The sequence below is a fragment of the Pelobates fuscus genome, chromosome 5, assembly GCF_036172605.1.
Source record: "Pelobates fuscus isolate aPelFus1 chromosome 5, aPelFus1.pri, whole genome shotgun sequence".
NCBI classification, from domain to species: domain Eukaryota; kingdom Metazoa; phylum Chordata; class Amphibia; order Anura; family Pelobatidae; genus Pelobates; species Pelobates fuscus.
This window is the reverse complement of record NC_086321.1, coordinates 366,230,190-366,250,093: the sequence shown is the minus strand read 5'-3', so window position 1 is coordinate 366,250,093 and position 19,904 is coordinate 366,230,190. Positions and strand designations below refer to the sequence as shown.

Sequence of the window (19,904 nt, the reverse complement as noted above, 5' to 3'; positions counted from 1 at the left end):
TAAATGTATAGAGCTGGGCACACTGTGAGGTATAATGTTTATTATATAATGTATAGAGCTGGGAACACTGTGAGGCCTTGACATGTGCTGACGTCACGGGGCCCTCGGCCAGCCCATTGCAGTTGGCAGCACCCCTATAAATAGAGCCTCCTCGTCCGGCTGACTGACAGCCCCTCCTCCCAATCACATGTCACTATCTGACCCACTTCTAACAAGAACCTCTCCGAGTGGAGGAGCCGGTGTCCAATCGCAGTCGAGGTTTGTGGAATATTATCGACGTCAACGACCCGCCTGTCGGAGTGACAGCGAGTTCGTCCAGTCAGGATCCCGCTCGCGCTGGTCGGCGCCCTCCCATTGGTTGGAGGGCGGAACTCTGACGGTAGAATGGCGGAGGGTCTGTATAAATAATCTACCTGACAGGCGGAGGGACCGAGATAGTGCGACGTTCGTAGTGGGGCTGTTTGAGGGAAGTGCACGGTCTGGAATCCTTGCACAGAATGCCCTTCACCTCATAACCGCTGGCTACAAGGTGCGTACCCCTGGGTGGGTACAGAATGAATGCTGTCACTGGGTGTAATAATCCCTTGGTCAGGGTACACACAGCCCCCCTCAGTCACTGGGTGTAATAATCCCTGGATCAGGGTACACACAGCCCCCCACAGTCACTCACTGGGTGTAATAATCCCTGGGTCAGGGTACACACAGCCCCCCACAGTCACTGGGTGTAATAATCCCTGGGTCAGGGTACACACAGCCCCCCACAGTCACTGGGTGTAATAATCTCTGGGTCAGGGTACACACAGCCCCCCACAGTCACTGGGTGTAATAATCCCTGGGTCAGGGTACACACAGCCCCCGACAGTCACTGGGATGTAATAATCCCTGGGTCAGGGTACACACAGCCCCCCACAGTCACTGGGTGTAATAATCGCTTGGTCAGGGTACACACAGCCCCCCACAGTCACTGGGTGTAATAATCGCTTGGTCAGGGTACACACAGCCTCCCACAGTCACTCACTGGGTGTAATAATCCCTTGGTCAGGGTACACACAGCCCCCCACAGTCACTCACTGGTGTAATAATCCCTTGTTCAGGGTACACACAGCCCCCCACAGTCACTCACTGGGTGTAATAATCCCTGGGTCAGGGTACACACAGCCCCCCACAGTTACTGGGTGTAATAATCCATGGGTCAGGGTACACACAGCCCCCCACAGTTACTGGGTGTAATAATCCCTGGGTCAGGGTACACACAGCCCCCCACAGTTACTGGGTGTAATAATCCCTGGGTCAGGGTACACACAGCCCCCCACAGTCTCTCACTGGGTGTAATAATCCCTGGGTCAGGGTACACACAGCCCCCCACAGTTACTGGGTGTAATAATCCCTGGGTCAGGGTACACACAGCCCCCCTCAGTCACTGGGTGTAATAATCCCTGGGTCAGGGTACACACAGCCCCCCTCAGTCACTGGGTGTAATAATCGCTGGGTCAGGGTACACACAGCCCCCCTCAGTCACTGGGTGTAATAATCCCTGGGTCAGGGTACACACAGCCCCCCACAGTCACTGGGTGTAATAATCCCTGGGTCAGGGTACACACAGCCCCCCACAGTCACTGGGTGTAATAATCCCTGGGTCAGGGTACACACAGCCCCCCACAGTCACTGGGTGTAATAATCGCTTGGTCAGGGTACACACAGCCCCCCACAGTCACTGGGTGTAATAATCCCTGGGTCAGGGTACACACAGCCCCCCACAGTCACTGGGTGTAATAATCCCTGGGTCAGGGTACACACAGCCCCCCACAGTCACTGGGTGTAATAATACCTGGATCAGAGTACACACAGCCCCCTACAGTCACTGGGTGTAATAATCCCTGGGTCAGGGTACACACAGTCACTCACTGGGTGTAATAATCCCCTGGGTCAGGGTACACACAGTACCCCACAGTCACTCACTGGGTGTAATAATCCCCTGGGTCAGGGTACACACAGTACCCCACAGTCACTCACTGGGTGTAATAATCCCCTGGGTCAGGGTACACACAGTACCCCACAGTCACTGGGTGTAATAATCCCTGGTTGAATGTACACACAGTTTGCCTCAGTCTGCACTGACACGGATTGTACTAGGTAATTCCTTGTTCAGAGTACACATAACTCTGCCCTCAGGCTGTATTGGGCCTCACTGATTAAGGGTACACATAGCTCCACCCTCAGGCTGTTCACTGATTGTACTTTTTATCCCTGGTCCAAGGGTACACACAGATTCCACTTCAGGCTGCCCTAAAATTGAATTTACTGAATGAGGTTTCCACTCAGGCCACCTAATGCCTGGATCATTTTAGGTACTACTCCACTCGTTGGGATATTACAAAACTAGCAATGCGCAGTGTGGTGGGTACAGAGCTACTCACTGAGGCAGCAGACTGCACTGCTGGTTATGGTAACTCCTGGGTCTGGAACATATGTTGCATATGTGACACATGTTGCGTATATGCTGGAAACCTGGGTATTGTCACATATACGTAATAATATTATGTGTGTGTGTGTGTGTGTGTCAAGGACCAGTCTGGATGAGACATGTTTGTGCTATATAAATTCTAATAGACTCTGACATTATTTACATTATGTGAAGCTGTATTGCTATTTAGATTCACTGCTTCACCTATACGTGTGTATGTATATATGAAATGGTTTGCCTCAATCATTTGTTTTATGGATATATAGGGTGCCAGGTCCTTGTCACAAACAAATGTAAAGTTTACAGGATCAATTTGGGGGAAAGGGCATACCTTGCTTGTGGGAGTTTTAACTAATGGCCTGGGCATTATCACATACAGGTGTGACATTTTAAATGCAGAGTGGTCACATACCGTATTTACAGGTCGTGTGTGTGTGTGTGTATATATATATAGGGAAACTGGTGTCTTGCACCGTTAACATGGCTCAGCCAATATTATATTCTAATACACTCCATATGGTATGTGTGTGGGGATCGCCTCTTGTGTCTGTATATCAAAACCTGTGTCAAAGGTTGGGCTGGAGTTGGTTAAGTACACTATCTAATACTGCTTATAAATAGTACAAGGCAGGAAAGTGACCTGTATTTAGGAAATCGCGGTCATCTTAGATGTGTCATGGGTTGACCCCTTTTAAAATGTGCTGTGTGTAATCCCCTATGTATCATGGAGTTTAGCTGTCATGGTGTTTACATTCTCAAAAAAACAAATGCATTTCACATACAGGTGTCAATCCTATACGACTCAGATTGCATAAATGAAACTCGCCATATAGAGAATGGTAGTGATATAACATGGTTATCTATATGTTGTAAGCACAGAGGGAATATGCTCTATTTAATGTGTGTACATTCCAGATCCTGTTCTGTATTTGTACTCTTGTTGCATCTTTTGGTAAGCACATACCCGCAATCCATATTTGATAACTGGTTGACATGTCCCATAATGGAGCTAGGGCTAATGCTGTTGTCCTGTGAGCCTACTTCCTCTGCTTACCTGCCCCTATAGTGGATAGCATCAGATGTATATGGGTGTGTAACATTTGACATGCTTGGTATGTTTTATAAAATCTCTCGATCTTTATTCTCTCAACCCCACCCTTGCTGATCTAGCAAATGTTTAAAGGTCGTCTTATACACACTCAAAGATTGTGTTTCATTACGGGGGAGGGGTGCTCTGTCTGAGTGGAATAGGAGCACTGTAGCATGGTTTGGGATGTATTTAAAATTGTTTAACTTGGAATGAGGTTTAACTCAGAGTGCTGTGTTGTGTAGTGTTAAGCCAAAGGGATAAATCTCTATATTGTATGTTCCTTACGGACTTCTGTTCAGTGATTGGGGGTAGGGGGGTTAAGCTAATGTGACACCAGGATATAGAAAGATACGGCTTCTAAATATTATCCATCATGAATGTCTTTAATATCAAAATACTTTCTGCTGTTTCTGACACACTTTTAAGTCTAGTAGTTTTGTTAATGTCATAGAATTTCATGGAACATAAAAATTTACCACAGTCTGGGTTGTTTTTTTGTTTTGTTTTTTTGTATGCTTGTGCTAGTACGATTGTGTTTTTGTTTTTAAAACGTTTTCTTGTATTTTTTGTTTTTCTCTCTACAGAATTTGTAAAGGTGGCAATCAAAAAATAAAGTGGACATTAATTTTTTGTTTTTTTTTATACTTGTATAAAAAGTGAAATCGCCTTCTGCATTCTTCAAGAAGTTACCAGCCTTGGTGTTGTCGCTATGCAGCTTGAAATTCAAGTAGCATTAAATTTCATTATTTCCTACCTGTACAATAAACTCCCTCGACGACGTGTCAATATCTTTGGTGAAGAGTTGGAAAGACTTCTGAAGAAGAAATATGAAGGTCACTGGTATCCTGACAGACCTTATAAGGGATCTGGTTTCAGGTGCATACATGTAGGCGAAAAGGTGGAACTAGTCATTGAGCAAGCAGCCAATGAGAGTGGCTTGGACATTGAAGATGTACGCAGAAACCTTCCTCAGGATCTGAATGTCTGGATTGATCCATCTGAGGTTTCATATCAAATTGGTGAGAAGGGGCAGGTGAAAGTACTTTATGTTGATGACAACACTGAGAATGGTTCTGAGCTGCTGGATAAGGAAATAAAGAACAGTTTTAACCCAGAGGCACAGGCATTTATGCCAATTACTGACCAGTCCTCTTCAGTATCAAGCTCTCCATCACCTCCCTTTGACTCTACTAATGTAAGCCCAACTTTTATGCCCCGATCCGCACAGCCCTTAACTTTTACCACAGCAACCTTTGCTGCCACCAAGTTTGGTTCTACCAAAATGAAGAACAACAGCCGTAATAAGATTGCACGATCCTCTCCTACACAATTTGGCTTAAACATCAACTTGTTAAAGCAGAGTACAATGTCTTCCTCCATGCACTCGCTATACGGACTTGGCCTTACAAATCTACAGCAGAAAACCTCTGCTCTGTCTCCAAATGCAAAGGAGTTTATTTTCCCAAATATACAAGACCAGGGAAGAACCAGCATAAGCTGCCCTGGTGACCGCTCTCCGAACCTTGGCCAAATTCCATACAATAATGCTTTTGATGTGTTTGCGGCTTATGGAGGTCTCAATGATAAAACACTAGTAGATGGTTTAAATTACAGCTTAAATAACATGCAGTATTCTAACCAGCAATTCCAGCCAGTTATGGCTAACTAGATGAACTCGGTATACCCAAAGTATTGTACAAGTGCATGAGAAGCCGAGGCAGGTTTTTTTGTTTTTTTTTTTATTTATATATTTTTTTCTTCTTCTTATGTTTATACATTTAATGTTGGTTGCACAAGCACATACAAAGTCATCTTTAAATTTTTTTTATTTTTTTTTTGACAGTTGTGCAAAATATCTTGTGGGTTTTTCAGTTAAGAAAAAGGAAAAAAAAATATCGCCTCTTACAGTATTTAGAATTTTTTTTTATATATATATATAATGTGCGTTAAGATTTATATTTTTCTAATCTGGGTTGCAGTTAATGTGCATATATTATCTTTACACACATAGGGCCTGACAGTTTTATGTTCATCCAAGTGTATAATTAGTCCAAACAAAGTGCACAGGTGAATTTTTTTTTTTTCTTATGTAGACAGACTTCTACAACTTGTGTTGATTTAGAACTTGATTTATGCTCTATGTGTGTCTATATACATATATTTGCACCACACATTTCAATGCTCTTATGGATCTGATTCCAGCAGGTTTTTTTTGTTTTTTTTTCATTCAAGTTGTAAAGTACTCTTGAAACACCAGTTGTTCAAAAAAATATTCCAGATTATCCCTCACTGTAAACATTATAATATTATGGGGGTTATCTGTATTTTCAGAGTTGTATTTTCTGTTACGAATTAAGATTTTTGCTATATAAGATGGAGATATGTAACTGTAATTTTTGTATCTAAATTGTGCAATACTTGATAAGATGTTAAAGTATATTAAGTCAGTGTCTTACATGTTAAGAACTGAAATAGTTTATATTTAGTTTGTATTAAAATTATTTTAAATGAAACAGTTGTCTGTATTTTTAATTATTACTAAAAAGGCATTTTGTCCTGTATTTCAAACCATTAAAATCCCCCTCTCCCTTCTGGAAAAAAATGTGGTTGCGGAAAAGTGTCTACAAAGTACATGTTGTAATGTTTCAGCAATGGGACATTTTACTATTGGTCTTGCAGGAAGAGTCCAGGTAATACAATGAGACTGTTGCTATTGTTATCTGAATAGATTTTGCAACCATTCACAGGCTACAAACTAGTGCATCAGCAACTCTTCCCCTGTATTAGGGATTAATAGCATAAAAAGCAGACTCAATAAAACTGCTGATTTACTCTTTATAAAATGAAAGTTTATTTAAGGATCCGTTTGCTAGTCATAAATATTTAAATCAAATCAGCATTAATGCTATGTATTTGTGTAGTAAAATCAGGGTGCCTTGTGTTAGAGAAAGCTTTCTTCTGTCTTGCTTATTACCATGCAGAATGTCCTTCTGGGACACAGAAGATTCTGGTTTTACACTAATGGAATACTTTTTGCCACCACGGGTTGCACTTCAAGGTAAGATAGTGAAAAATTAATTTAAAACCTAGTGACTCTTGGCCATTTAGCTGTAGATTGTACTGCTTAAATGTTAAACAATTTACCCAAGCGTTCACCGGTCAACCTGCCATTGAGGACCTAAAGCTCCTGGAAGTAGCCAGTTCAGTGACCGAGAGAATCAGCTGATTTTACAAAGCCTACCACTACCTGGCTGGTTCAGAGCAGGATCTGTAGTGATTATGGTGCTTGGAGTGTCACTTTTTAAAGTGATACTCCAGTTGAAGTTTTGCATTGGATGACTCGGGGGGGGGGGGGAAGGATTCATGGGTTTCTTAGAGGGGCAGTGTAGGTACCATATCCACTACACACCGCTGTAGTGGTTTTGGTGCATGGGGGTGCCCTGGAGCTATTCCGCTGTTATCAAACAGTTTGACGCTTACCTGGTAGCCCTCTATCTAACCTTCAACGATCACTTAAGCAGAAGCTGTTACTGCACTGAATTCTATGGCTGGGAGCATCGGATAACACACTCGACCAATGAATTCCATCCAAATCAGGCTGTTGTATTCACTGAATACAAAAACCAATAGATAAGTCAGCGCTAATTTTAACACACAATACCGGAAGACAGCAACCTAAAAAAGGATCCCTCATGACACTTAAAACTAAAATAAAACAAGGAAAGGATGCGATATATATATATTCCTCTATACTAGGACTATGTCATAGATGAGTCAACTTATTTCTACTTATAACATATCGCTATCTAATCACATTTATTGCACTATCTGCCATCCTCTGGTTTTTATTTTTTTATATATGCATATGGAGCGCTTGGATTAATTGACTCATCATTTCAACTGAGGATCTTTCAGTTTTCTATCAAGTACTTTATATTGACTCTCATCTATGACTTATAGTCATCTATACAAGTGGATCTCTTACTAGGACTATCTCTACTGATTATTATCTATATATATAATATATTTATCTTTGGTGCGACCGTTCTTTGTCTTGTCTTATGTTGTATTAACTGGAAGTAGAGGCATGATTGGGAAATCTTAATTGTCAAGCCATTTGGAATGCTACTCCTAATGGAACTGTTATTATGCCTAGACTGCTCTTTTTAATAAAGGTTGTAGATAACCTCAGCTGACTTGAAACACACCCTCCCCCCCCCCCCCCCCCCCATATATTTTGCAAACGGAAATTGCACCCAGACCACTTCAATTTGGTGATGTGGTCTGGGTGCCCATAGTGTCACATTAAATCACTTTGTTTATGCAATTCTAGCCACACCTCCCTGCATAACTTACACCCTTCTCTAAAGAGAGCTCTAACTATTTTTATTTATTTATAATTTTTATTTTTGCAACAGTATGTTACATTTTTAATTTCTTACCTCCTGTGTGTGATTAAAGTTCATTAACAGAGCTGGAGATAAAAACAAATATATTTTTTTAAACTAACTGAAAATGAATCCAATTATTTCATGCAGGCTGTGTAAGTGTTTTAACCCCTTAAGGACACGACATGTGTGACATGTCATGATTCCCTTTTATCCCAGAAGTTTGGTCCTTAAAGGACCACTCTAGTGCCAGGAAAGCATACTCGTTTTCCTGGCACTAGAGTGCCCTGAGGGTGCCCCCACCCTCAGGGACCCACTCCCGCCCGGCTCTGGAAAGGGGAAAGGGGTAAAAACGTACCTTTTTCCAGCGCTGGGCGGGGAGCTCTCCTCCTCCTCTCCGCCTCCATTCCTCCCCGTCGGCTGAATGCGCACGCGCGGCAAGAGCTGCGCGCGCATTCAGCCGGTCACATAGGAAAGCATTCATAATGCTTTCCTATGGACGCTTGCGTGCTCTCACTGTGATTTTCACAGTGAGAATCACGCAAGCGCCTCTAGTGGCTGTCAGTGAGACAGCCACTAGAGGATTAGGGGGAAGGCTTAACTAATTGATAAACATAGCAGTTTCTCTGAAACTGCTATGTTTATAAAACAATTAGTTAACCCTAGCTGGACCTGGCACCCAGACCACTTCATTAAGCTGAAGTGGTCTGGGTGCCTAGAGTGGTCCTTTAAGGGGTTAAAAGCTAGGGAAGGTGTGGTTAGCGTTGCATAAACAAACTAAAGTGAATTAACTGTTAAATAGCAGAGAATGGAACAGTGGTACTGCAGGACATGACTTATACACCAAAACTGCATTGTTAAAATAATGCTCTGGGCACCATAACTTAATCTTCATTAAATTGTTATGGTGCCAGGAGGCCCCCCATGAGCACTCTTACTTTGTGGGGTTAGACTGTTCTTGAACGGTTTAACACCAAATTTGCCTTCAGCACAGATCCCCCTCTTATCTCTAATCATTAACATACATCCAAATCAGTCTTCCTGCAAATCAGAATGCCAGTGAGAGGGAGATAAAAAGGTATGTACCAGTGATGCAATTGTGGCTAGCTCCATCCCCAAATGAGTGGGTCTGCCTTTAGTGTAAATGCATGCCAGGCTGCCTGTTTATCATGTTGGCCGGTCGCCCACTGAAGGTAGAGCATGCAGGGAGCACAGTTTTAGTGCTCTTTGCATGGTCCTGGTCATTGTGTGAGCGCGTCTATTGATTTGTTTGTGCTATAAACAGTTTCTTGTGATCCCCAAAAGTGGGACAGGATCTGAAAATTGTGACTGTCCTGTTGAATTTGGGACTGTTGGGAGGCATGCATAAATCCTTCCCTGCACAGGCCAACTAAACATTTTCTTAGCTTGATGCGCACACCAGATAATAGTAAAGCTGTGTACTATACCTCTGAATGCAGGCTAACCTAGGGATAGGACAGTTATATAGCCAAATGTTTGCAAGTTTGCCTTTGTGCCATCTTGTACTGCATTCTCCATGTCTTCAACTAGCTCTGCTCACTGAAATCCGTGAGACCTTTTAGAAGCATTAGGACAGGCATACAGTCCACAGTTTAGCAAAACACCTGTTGAATGTGCAGAATAAGTCTTTTTTAATATTTAGAAAAATGTATTTTGTTTTTAAATAAAAGTTGAAATCTGGAAATCCACACATCTATCCTGCAAATGGGTGCTTCAATCTTGGTTCACTGCTTTGCTTAGCTCTCTGACAGTAGTTGTGGAGGCAGGTAACAGCCGCCAGTCAGACTATCTACTTACAATGCGATAATGCTAGAACACTTCTGGCTCCATAACTATTTATGGTTCTTAGAGTGTCCCTTTTAAAACTTTATTCATTTGTGACATTTCCAGGAAGTGACAATTAAGCTTTAAGACTGACAAAATATCACATAGTTCTAAAATGGCCGGGGATCTGCGTTTTTGGCTGTCCTTGCAACTCCCCTTTCCTAGATTCATGTTTTGGATGGAAAATTATAAAACTATCTGCACATGCAGGAGTATCCTTAATTTAATTCCCGCTGTATTGTATTGTTTGTTCATAATGCAGTACCTAGGGGAGAGAGACAATTGTCTTTACAGTCTACAATTTTTTTTTAGTTTACAGTTTCTATTTAACAACCTTGTCACAACCTGTTCCCAGAACATTGTGACCCAGCCAGGCCTCTAATTTGCTCTGGGCATGTCTGGATGGACAAGGGTGGTGCTATGGTTTTGTTTGTATAGGGATACACTAAGTTATGCAGATCACATATTAACCATTAACAACTCAACGTTATATATATTCTTCATTTTTTATTTTTTTATGATTAGAAACAGGATATCTGTGACAGAGGAAAATGCCTCCCTTGCGCATAAATTCAGATGTATTGTCATTAAAGGCTAATCAACTAGGATCAGAAAATTCAGGATAGAATATGTTAGATGAATTCAATATGTATCTTTTGCAATTGGATGCATTCACTCTAAGTAACATGCTAAGGGAATGTTATTTATTTATTTTATATATATATATATATATATACACACACACACACACCCCACCACCACCACCCAAACCATTAGTATTCTGTGTTATACAGACTAACTGATCCAAGCACAAAATGAGTACTTGGGTTTTAATCCTGGTCTAACAGAGTGCTGTTTGTATTCCAGTCTCTCAGATCCTAGTCTCAGCTATGCTCGAAATTACAATCCTCTCCCAGAGAGGAAAGTCTATCTCACTGACCTGGGATGGGTTAGGAGACGCATCATCTTAACTACTTAATTTCCAGGGTAAAAAAAATCCTGCGTATACGTTCTCATCTTTTTAAGGATTTTATTTACAATATTGAGCATTACGGGAGAAATGGCAAATAGACTGCTCTAGCCTTTCCGGGGGACCTCTTCAGTGCAGTTATTGTATTTATTTGCTACTGTGGCCTGAAAATGTCCTTTTCTCCAATCAATTCTTCTTTCTGGATTGGTAAATATGGTAAGCCCTGACAAGGTTATTCTCTAAAATGTGAATTGTCAGGAATGCGACGTGAGTTTCAAGTTTTAGGTCAACAGACAAACTGTAAACATAACTGACCTTGAATTTTTAACCAGTGTGCTTTTTTATTATGATGTCAAATGCTCATCTGTTAACCTCTGCTTATGTGTTGTTCCATTTTCTTTTAAAAGTGCATTCCAGTTGAGTTTTATTATTTTATTCAATTGTGTAATTTTGAGGGAATTGATTACCGGTATTCTCTTTTGTGATTAATTCTTCCTTCCACAATTCTCAGAGAAGGAGCATCAGGTCCCTCTTTAGGGAACATCTTAACAAGCCTAGTTGTAGACTAAACCTCTCTGGACACATCAGAGTGTGAAGGTTTACCTCGGGAGGGTTGATGTACCTACCGTGTTGTTGGTAAAAACCCAGATAATTTGAGAAGATTCACTGCTCCAGTCATAGTGTCCCAATGGCAGTTTCCACATCAACAGTTTTGTCAGAATGAAAGAATTGCAGAATGCCAAAATAACAAAGCAACACAATTGCCAGAGGGAATTCGAAAGAGTGAGCTTTTGGTATAAACATTGATGGGAATTTTTCATTAAATTGTGAACTAAAGAGAATTAACAGAGAATTGCAAATTTTAGGCAAACATTTTGAGAGTTTTCCAAGTTTGACTGTTACATCCTTAAATTTGCAGTTCCCCTGTTAATGAATAACCCCAGAAAGGGTCTATTGTGTAAACACTTGCTGTCAGCTGGTATTCTGTTCATTTGGTGTTACTTGTCACAGCTCAATATCCTTTGTTATCCTTACTGTAACCAGCTGTGCATTCCCACCAAGTCTCTAAACGAAGAGTAAATTATCTTAATGTTCTTTATTTTGATAACGTAGCATGGAAAATAAATATATAAATAGTACGATGTAAACCAAACCATGTTACCAAGGAATCACCACGATAAGGCTCTGAACCGTACCATTTCTAGCAACCAAAATGTAGACAGAAAGTTTTAATGAATAGTCAACAAAGCCATTTTTGTTCACCAACTTTTTATTTGGCCTAGAATTGCAATTCTGCTTACCCTTTCCCCCCAGATAGAAGGACATGCCGTATCAGTATATGACATACTGATAGTATACAAACGGATCAATGCATATCCAGTTCAGAAGGTTTTAATTTTTATTCTTTCATGTTATTAGCATTAAATTAAATTGTGCAGCAGAGAAAGCATTTGTCAGGTCATTTACACAATTTGATCTATAGTCCACCTATTGTACAGCGCTGCGGAATTTGTTGGCGCTTTTATAAATAACAATTATAATCTATGTATTTGCTGGCATAATGTATGTGTTACACCTTGTACACTGCCTGAAATAAACTGGGTTGTCCTTCTTGCATTTCTATACTATATAAGACCACGGCGGATCAATTCTAGACTCTATTCTTTATGTTTATACAGTTTTATATGAATTGTATATCTTCTGTTAGCTGTGTAGGAAATGCTATTGTATCACCTACAGTAGAAATAAAAGTATTTAGAGCCGTTTGCACAGCATGAGGCTAATGTCTGCTAACACATGGTAAAAAAAAAATATCATGAGACTATATTTGGTTCTTTGCTCACTCTCCTAACATCTGACTGCTAATAATATATTACTCTGTGGCTCGGAGAGTCTTGCTGAGGAGAGAATACTTTTTTTTTTTGCAAAACAATTTGTAACGTTAACTGTCATGTCTCACTGTCTGTATCCATGTCGTGGTACATTGTTGTGCGCCATAGCTCGAGGTGTCTGCGGTTACAGTACATAGGATTCATCTCTATACCCCATTGTTGCTGCTTACTAAAATAAACATTGCAGTAATATTCTGCACGTGTATGAGCGCAGAACCATTACAGTGTTGCAGTAGTAATGGTTATCAATCTTTAAACTTATCATTTTAGCAGGCATGGCAGCTGAAACGGGTATCTGTCACATCCAAGGACATTTAATATTATATTTAGTTATCTCTTTCATTAAACAGATATGTGGTGGTGGTGGTAGTGGTGTGTTGTGGTGGTGGCATGATAATAAAGTTAACTATAGAAACACATAATGCTGTATTTACCACTATCCAGGAGCTGGGTGTCTCCATATTGGTTTTCTGTCAATCATAACGCTGTCAATGTTATAAACGCTGTGCTTTGCACCTGGCAGTCAGCAAGGAGAAAGGAAGGCAGAGAAGAGATCTATTTCTGTTTGTCTCACTCATTTGCATTGTGTGCCCTGCCTGTGCCCAGACTGAACTGAATTGTTATGTCATTTGCTAAATCTTTAATATAAATTTAAACGAAATAGAGCGCCACATAAAAAAAAAGATTAATACAAGTTATGGGTGATTTTTACAATGTTTTATTCAGCTTTATAATTTCCGAAGAAGTGACAATTTCACTTTTTAAGTGCATTGCAGAAAGCTATACATTGCCAAAGAGAACTCTGTTTAGAAAACACTGTCACAGAAATACAAATTATGTCAGCTTTTATTAAACCATATGGAGAATCTCCGCAGGACTCACATCACATAATTAGCAGAAACATTTTTATTTTGTACAGTTTGGATTAGAGCGTTTGAGGTCTGTGAATACAGAAGAACTGGTATAGTGAAGGATTACTACAAAAACAATTGTTAAAAATCTAGGGCTGTAAAAACCATAAGCAGTAACATATTATTTTACCAGGAAAGACCTATGGGAATTACTTTTTATTATCAAGTAAGTTTTAGACCATTAATGCATTGTTAAAGATTACTCTATAGCAGGGGTTCACAATTTATTTTCCCCGTGGAACCCTTTGACATAGTGTAACAACATCGTGTCTCCCCTCCCCCCCCCCCCCCGTAACAATTAATGCACTATTTTTTTTTATGTGCCGGTCTGTGTGTCAATGTGTATCTGTGTGTGTGTGTGTGTGTGTGTGTATATGTGTATATGTATCTGTGTGTCAAAGTGTGTGTATCTGTGTTTGTATGCATCTGTGTATCAAGGTGTGTATCTGTTTTTGTATGTGCCAGTGTGTATGGATCTGACACACAGACACACACACACACACACACACACACTGGCACACATATACACACACCTTCACACAGTGTGTATCATTGTGTCAAGGTGTGTATCTATGTGTCAAAGTGTGTGCATTGTGTTAGTATGTGCCAGTGTGTATCTGACACACACATACACACATAGTGGTACACAGATACACACTGACACACAGATACACATACACACACTCAGATGCACACAGTGACACATACACAAATATTAACTCACAAATACACACCCACTCAAATACACACAGTGACATATACAAACTTGCACCCACAGATACACACACTCAGACACACATTGAAACATACACAGTTTCATATACACACACTGACACACTCAGATACACACAAACATACACAACACACTGATATACACTATCACATATACACACACACACACATCCTGATATACACACACACTCCGATACACACATTAACACATACACAAACCTTGACACACAGATACACTCTAGAAACATAGAATGTGACAGCAGAAAGAACCATTCGGTCCATCTAGTCTGCCCAATTTTTTAAAATACTTTCATTAGTCCCTGGCTCTCACCGACAAACACAAATACAGGGAGTGCAGAATTATTAGGCAAATGAGTATTTTGACCACATCATCCTCTTTATGCATGTTGTCTTACTCCAAGCTGTATAGGCTCGAAAGCCTACTACCAAATAAGCATATTAGGTGATGTGCATCTCTGTAATGAGAAGGGGTGTGGTCTAATGACATCAACACACTATATCAGGTGTGCATAATTATTAGGCAACTTCCTTTCCTTTGGCAAAATGGGTCAAAAGAAGGACTTGACAGGCTCAGAAAAGTCAAAAATAGTGAGATATCTTGCAGAGGGATGCAGCACTCTTAAAATTGCAAAGCTTCTGAAGCGTGATCATCGAACAATCAAGCATTTCATTCAAAATAGTCAACAGGGTCGCAAGAAGCGTGTGGAGAAACCAAGGCGCAAAATAACTGCCCATGAACTGAGAAAAGTCAAGCGTGCAGCTGCCAAGATGCCACTTGCCACCAGTTTGGCCATATTTCAGAGCTGCAACATCACTGGAGTGCCCAAAAGCACAAGGTGTGCAATACTCAGAGACATGGCCAAGGTAAGAAAGGCTGAAAGACGACCACCACTGAACAAGACACACAAGCTGAAACGTCAAGACTGGGCCAAGAAATATCTCAAGACTGATTTTTCTAAGGTTTTATGGACTGATGAAATGAGAGTGAGTCTTGATGGGCCAGATGGATGGGCCCGTGGCTGGATTGGTAAAGGGCAGAGAGCTCCAGTCCGACTCAGACACCAGCAAGGTGGAGGTGGAGTACTGGTTTGGGCTGGTATCATCAAAGATGAGCTTGTGGGGCCTTTTCGGGTTGAGGATGGAGTCAAGCTCAACTCCCAGTCCTACTACCAGTTTCTGGAAGACACCTTCTTCAAGCAGTGGTACAGGCAGGGCCGGCCTTAGGGGTGTGCGAGCTGTGCGGCCGCACAGGGCGCCATGGTGCAGGGGGCGCCCTGAGGCCGCATAGCTCACACGGCATGTCTGTTAGCCGCAATGCTAACAAGACATTTGCCTTGGGCGGCATTTTCCAGGGGGCGGCAAAAAAAGCCGCCCCCAAATGCCCAAGGCAAATGTCTTGTTAGCCTTGCGGCTAACAGACATGCCTGGCTGCTGGGCGGTCGGGCGGCGCTGGCGGGCGGCTGGCGAGGGAGCACTTCCTCTGAGCTGTATGCTCAGCTCCCTCGCGCGCCGCAGAGTGAGGCTGGGAGCCGGAATATGACGTCATATTCCGGCTCCCAGCCTCACTCTGCAGTGTGCGAGGGAGCTGAGCATACAGCTCAGAGGAAGTGCTCCCTCGCCAGCCGCCCGCCCAGCCCAGCAGCCACTGGACCACCAGGGAGGAAGAGACCCCCCCCCAGCATTCCCAAAGGTAAGGAGGCTGGGGGGGGTCTAAATAAATGTTAAAAAATGTGTTAATGTGGGTGAGTGTGTGTGTCTGTTAGTGAGTGTGTGTGTCTGTTAGTGTGTGTGTGTGTATGTTAGTGTGTGTGTATGTTAGTGTGTGTGTGTGTGTGTGTATGTTAGTGTGTGTCTGTGAGTGTGTATGTTAGTGTGTGTCTGTTAGTGTGTGTGTGTGTGTGTGTATGTTAGTGTGTGTCTGTGTGTATGTTACTGTGTGTCTGTTAGTGTGTGTGTGTGTGTATGTTAGTGTGTGTCTGTGTCTGTTAGTGTGTGTCTGTATGTTAGTGTGTGTGTGTATGTTAGTGTGTGTCTGTGTATGTTAGTGTGTGTCTGTGTCTGTTAGTGTGTGTCTGTGTCTGTTAGTGTGTGTCTGTGTCTGTTAGTGTGTGTCTGTGAGTGTGTTTGTCTGTTAGTGAGTGAGTGTGTGTGTCTGACTGTGTGTGTGTGTGTCTGACTGTGTGTGTGTGTGGCTGTCTGCCTGTGTGTGTCTGTTTGCCTGTGTGTGTGTGTGTGTGAGACTGTCTGCGCGTGTGTGTGTGACTGTCTGCGCGTGTGTGTGTGTGACTGCCTGTGTGTGTGTGTGTGTGTGTGTGTGTGACAGGGTGTGTGGGAAGGGGTAAGGAGTGGGGGGGGGGCGGGAAGGGGGGGCGCTGTGAAGATTTTTTGCACAGGGCGCCCAAATGCCTAAGGCCGGCCCTGGGTACAGGAATAAGTCTGCATCCTTCAAGAAAAACATGATTTTCATGCAGGACAATGCTCCATCACACGCGTCCAAGTACTCCACAGCGTGGCTGGCAAGAAATGGTATAAAAGAAGAAAATCTAATGACATGGCCTCCTTGTTCACCTGATCTGAACCCCATTGAGAACCTGTGGTCCATCATCAAATGTGAGATTTACAAGGATGGAAAACAGTACACCTCTCTGAACAGTGTCTGGGAGGCTGTGGTTGCTGCTGCACGCAATGTTGATGGTGAACAGATCAAAACACTGACAGAATCCATGGATGGCAGGCTTTTGAGTGTCCTTGCAAAGAAAGGTGGCTATATTGGTCACTGATTTGTTTTTGTTTTGTTTTTGAATGTCAGAAATGTATATTTGTGAATGTTGAGATGTTATATTGGTTTCACTGGTAAAAATAAATAATTGAAATGGGTATATATTTGTTTTTTGTTAAGTTGCCTAATAATTATGCACAGTAATAGTCACCTGCACACACAGATATCCCCCTAAAATAGCTATAACTAAAAACAAACTAAAAACTACTTCCAAAAATATTCAGCTTTGATATTAATGAGTTTTTTGGGTTCATTGAGAACATGGTTGTTGTTCAATAATAAGATTAATCCTCAAAAATACAACTTGCCTAATAATTCTGCACTCCCTGTACTCTTTGACAGACACACATACACTCTCACTGACAAACACACATATTCTTACAGACACACTTACAAACACATATACACTCTCACTGACAAACACGCATACATTCTCATTGACAAACACATACACACTTACACACGCACTGACAAGCACACATACACTCTTTGACAGACACACAAAGACATACAAACTCCCTAACAGACACACATACAATTTTTTATTTTACTCCACCCAGCCTCCCGCCTATGGGTGCTGGCATGGAGTCTCTATGTCCCTGTGGTCCAGTAGAGCTGCTGGGCTGGGCGTGCAGTCTCCGGGGTCCAGTGGGGCTGCTGGGTGGCTGGCGTGCGGTCCCTGGGGTCCAGTGGGGCTGCTGAGCGGCTGGTGTGCGAGTGGCGAGGGAGCAGTGATCTCCCTGCTCAGCTCCTTTGCGCGCCTCTTATTCTGGCTCCAGCATCACTGCTGTGCGCACAAGGGAGCTGAGCAGGGAGATCACTGCCCACTGCTGCCCGTGGCCATTTTGTTTTCAGAAATTTTGGCGGAACCCTATTTGTGTCCCCAATTGGGAAACGCTGCTCTATAGATTTCTTTGGAAATTGGAAGTAACCCCTTTTCCACCATGTAAACCTTTGTTATGCCCAGCTTACCTTTCACTTTGTTCGGGGAGTTTTTCACACTGCGGATCCATTCTTTGAATCTGCATCTTAGGTGATGCGTTCAGGAAACCAGGGAATAGAGAGACGATAGCGAGGGCTCTGAGTTTAAATTAAACCTAGCAACATCAGCTTACTACCATGTTTATATGCTACACAGGGAATTGTAAATGTAATGCCAAAATGGTAATATGTAAAAAAATAAATAAATAAATAATAAAAAAAAAGGTTATTTTTCCAAATGTGCATTTTTGTTCTAAAAGTTTAAGAGTTTATTTAATTTGGTATGGGGGAGTTCCAGGCTCTTTAAAATGGGTACACAATATATACAATCTAAAAATTGTAAAATAGCCTAAAAGGCGCAAATATAAGTGAAAGTGTGAGTGACCAACAGGTTACTCACAAGAAATAGGTAAATAACAGGCGCATAAAGGTTTCTTTAAGGACGTGGTTATCGTTGTCACTTTCAATCATCAGCCATATATGCAATAGAAAGGAGAAAAGCAGAACATAGTGTGTATCTTTAAAAAATGGTAACACCTTTTAATGAATTACACTTACAAGCTGCAATCTTCACACTGGCATATCAAAATATGTTGCCGTACAAACTTCTATGGTCAGCAACCAGATAGCAGCTTCAGATCCCTAAATAAAACAGTAAAATAAATAATAAAAAACATACAAAATAAAAGTCACTAAGTCTTATCTCCTGGCCCTTTAAAATGGGTGCATGTTTTTGAGAATTAAGAGAGGCATAGCCATTGTTAGGGGTTGGCTGTAGAGTGGCAGGATATTGGTGCTTTCATCTATTTATATTGTATGCCTGCAGATCAAGGCAGTTGCTCTGTGTGAAATGAAACAGCACAAGTATTTGCACAATGCCAAGCTATTATGCAAGATGAGTCCTCCCCCAGGTGACAGTAGTGGGTCATGGGGAATTGTGCTGCACCTGCTCTCCTGTACACTGTTAGCATGGCCCGTGGGATTCAGGATTAAAGGAATTCTCTAAACACTTAAAGCACCTACATTTGCAGAATTGATTCATATGTGAAGAGTGTGTCCTCTTTTATTTATTTTCCAAATGTGCAGAATTCAATAGACATTGTCACTTTTATAAAGTAACCATGTTACACCCCTCTGGCTGTCAATCAGACAACTGGTCCTGTTACTTTCTGGTTTGGTTAGTCAGTGGAGCTAAACTCAAGCAATTGCCCAGAGCACCTGCCTTGCTAAGACTTCTCATTGAGCTGCATTGGGAAGTCTGTGATTGGACAGTCACAGAAAGTCTGGGCGGGGTTAGAAGGGGAGGGCTAATAAATGCTTCAGACAAGACATCTGCAGCTTTTGCAAGCTGTTGTTAGATGTATCACTAATGAAAAAAATACATAATTAAACATTTTTGGGAGGGAGGCAGTGGAGTGTCCCTTTAAAGTACAAGATAGAGGAATTGCAGAGATAAAGTTGTGTCATTGGGGAATGGCCTTGCACATGATCTTGAGGGAAGGTTCATCACAAAGGCCCTGCAGAACATATGCAACATCCCTGCTGACAGTCTATTCAGTAAAATGGAAATTGTTAGGAATTTAAATAAAATTTAGGTTGCAGTAGCTGAAACGGAAATAAATAAATCCACAAGTTACATGTCTTTTCACTTCTGCTAGTTTGACCTAGACTTTTATAATCACTCTGTATTCACTTTGAATTTATGACTTGGCACACTTTGGTAAATAACCCTGTTAGTAGATCTCAATAAGGTATACAAGTCTTGATATAACCAACCAGATGCCAAGAAAGCTCTTTATTTTGAGATGGTGTTTTGTTTTTGTTTTTGTTT

At 41.7% G+C, this 19,904-nt stretch overlaps 1 protein-coding gene across 1 annotated transcript; it reads left to right on the top strand.

Moving 5' to 3' along the window:
* The first annotated feature begins 361 nt into the window (after window positions 1-361).
* Window positions 362-6,067, top strand: TOB1 (transducer of ERBB2, 1). Its single transcript, XM_063453383.1, has 2 exons — window positions 362-529; window positions 4,139-6,067. Exon 2 carries the CDS (start codon window positions 4,264-4,266, stop codon window positions 5,221-5,223), a length of 960 nt encoding a protein of 319 aa, XP_063309453.1. The 5' UTR covers window positions 362-529; window positions 4,139-4,263; the 3' UTR covers window positions 5,224-6,067.
* The last annotated feature ends 13,837 nt before the right edge of the window (window positions 6,068-19,904 follow it).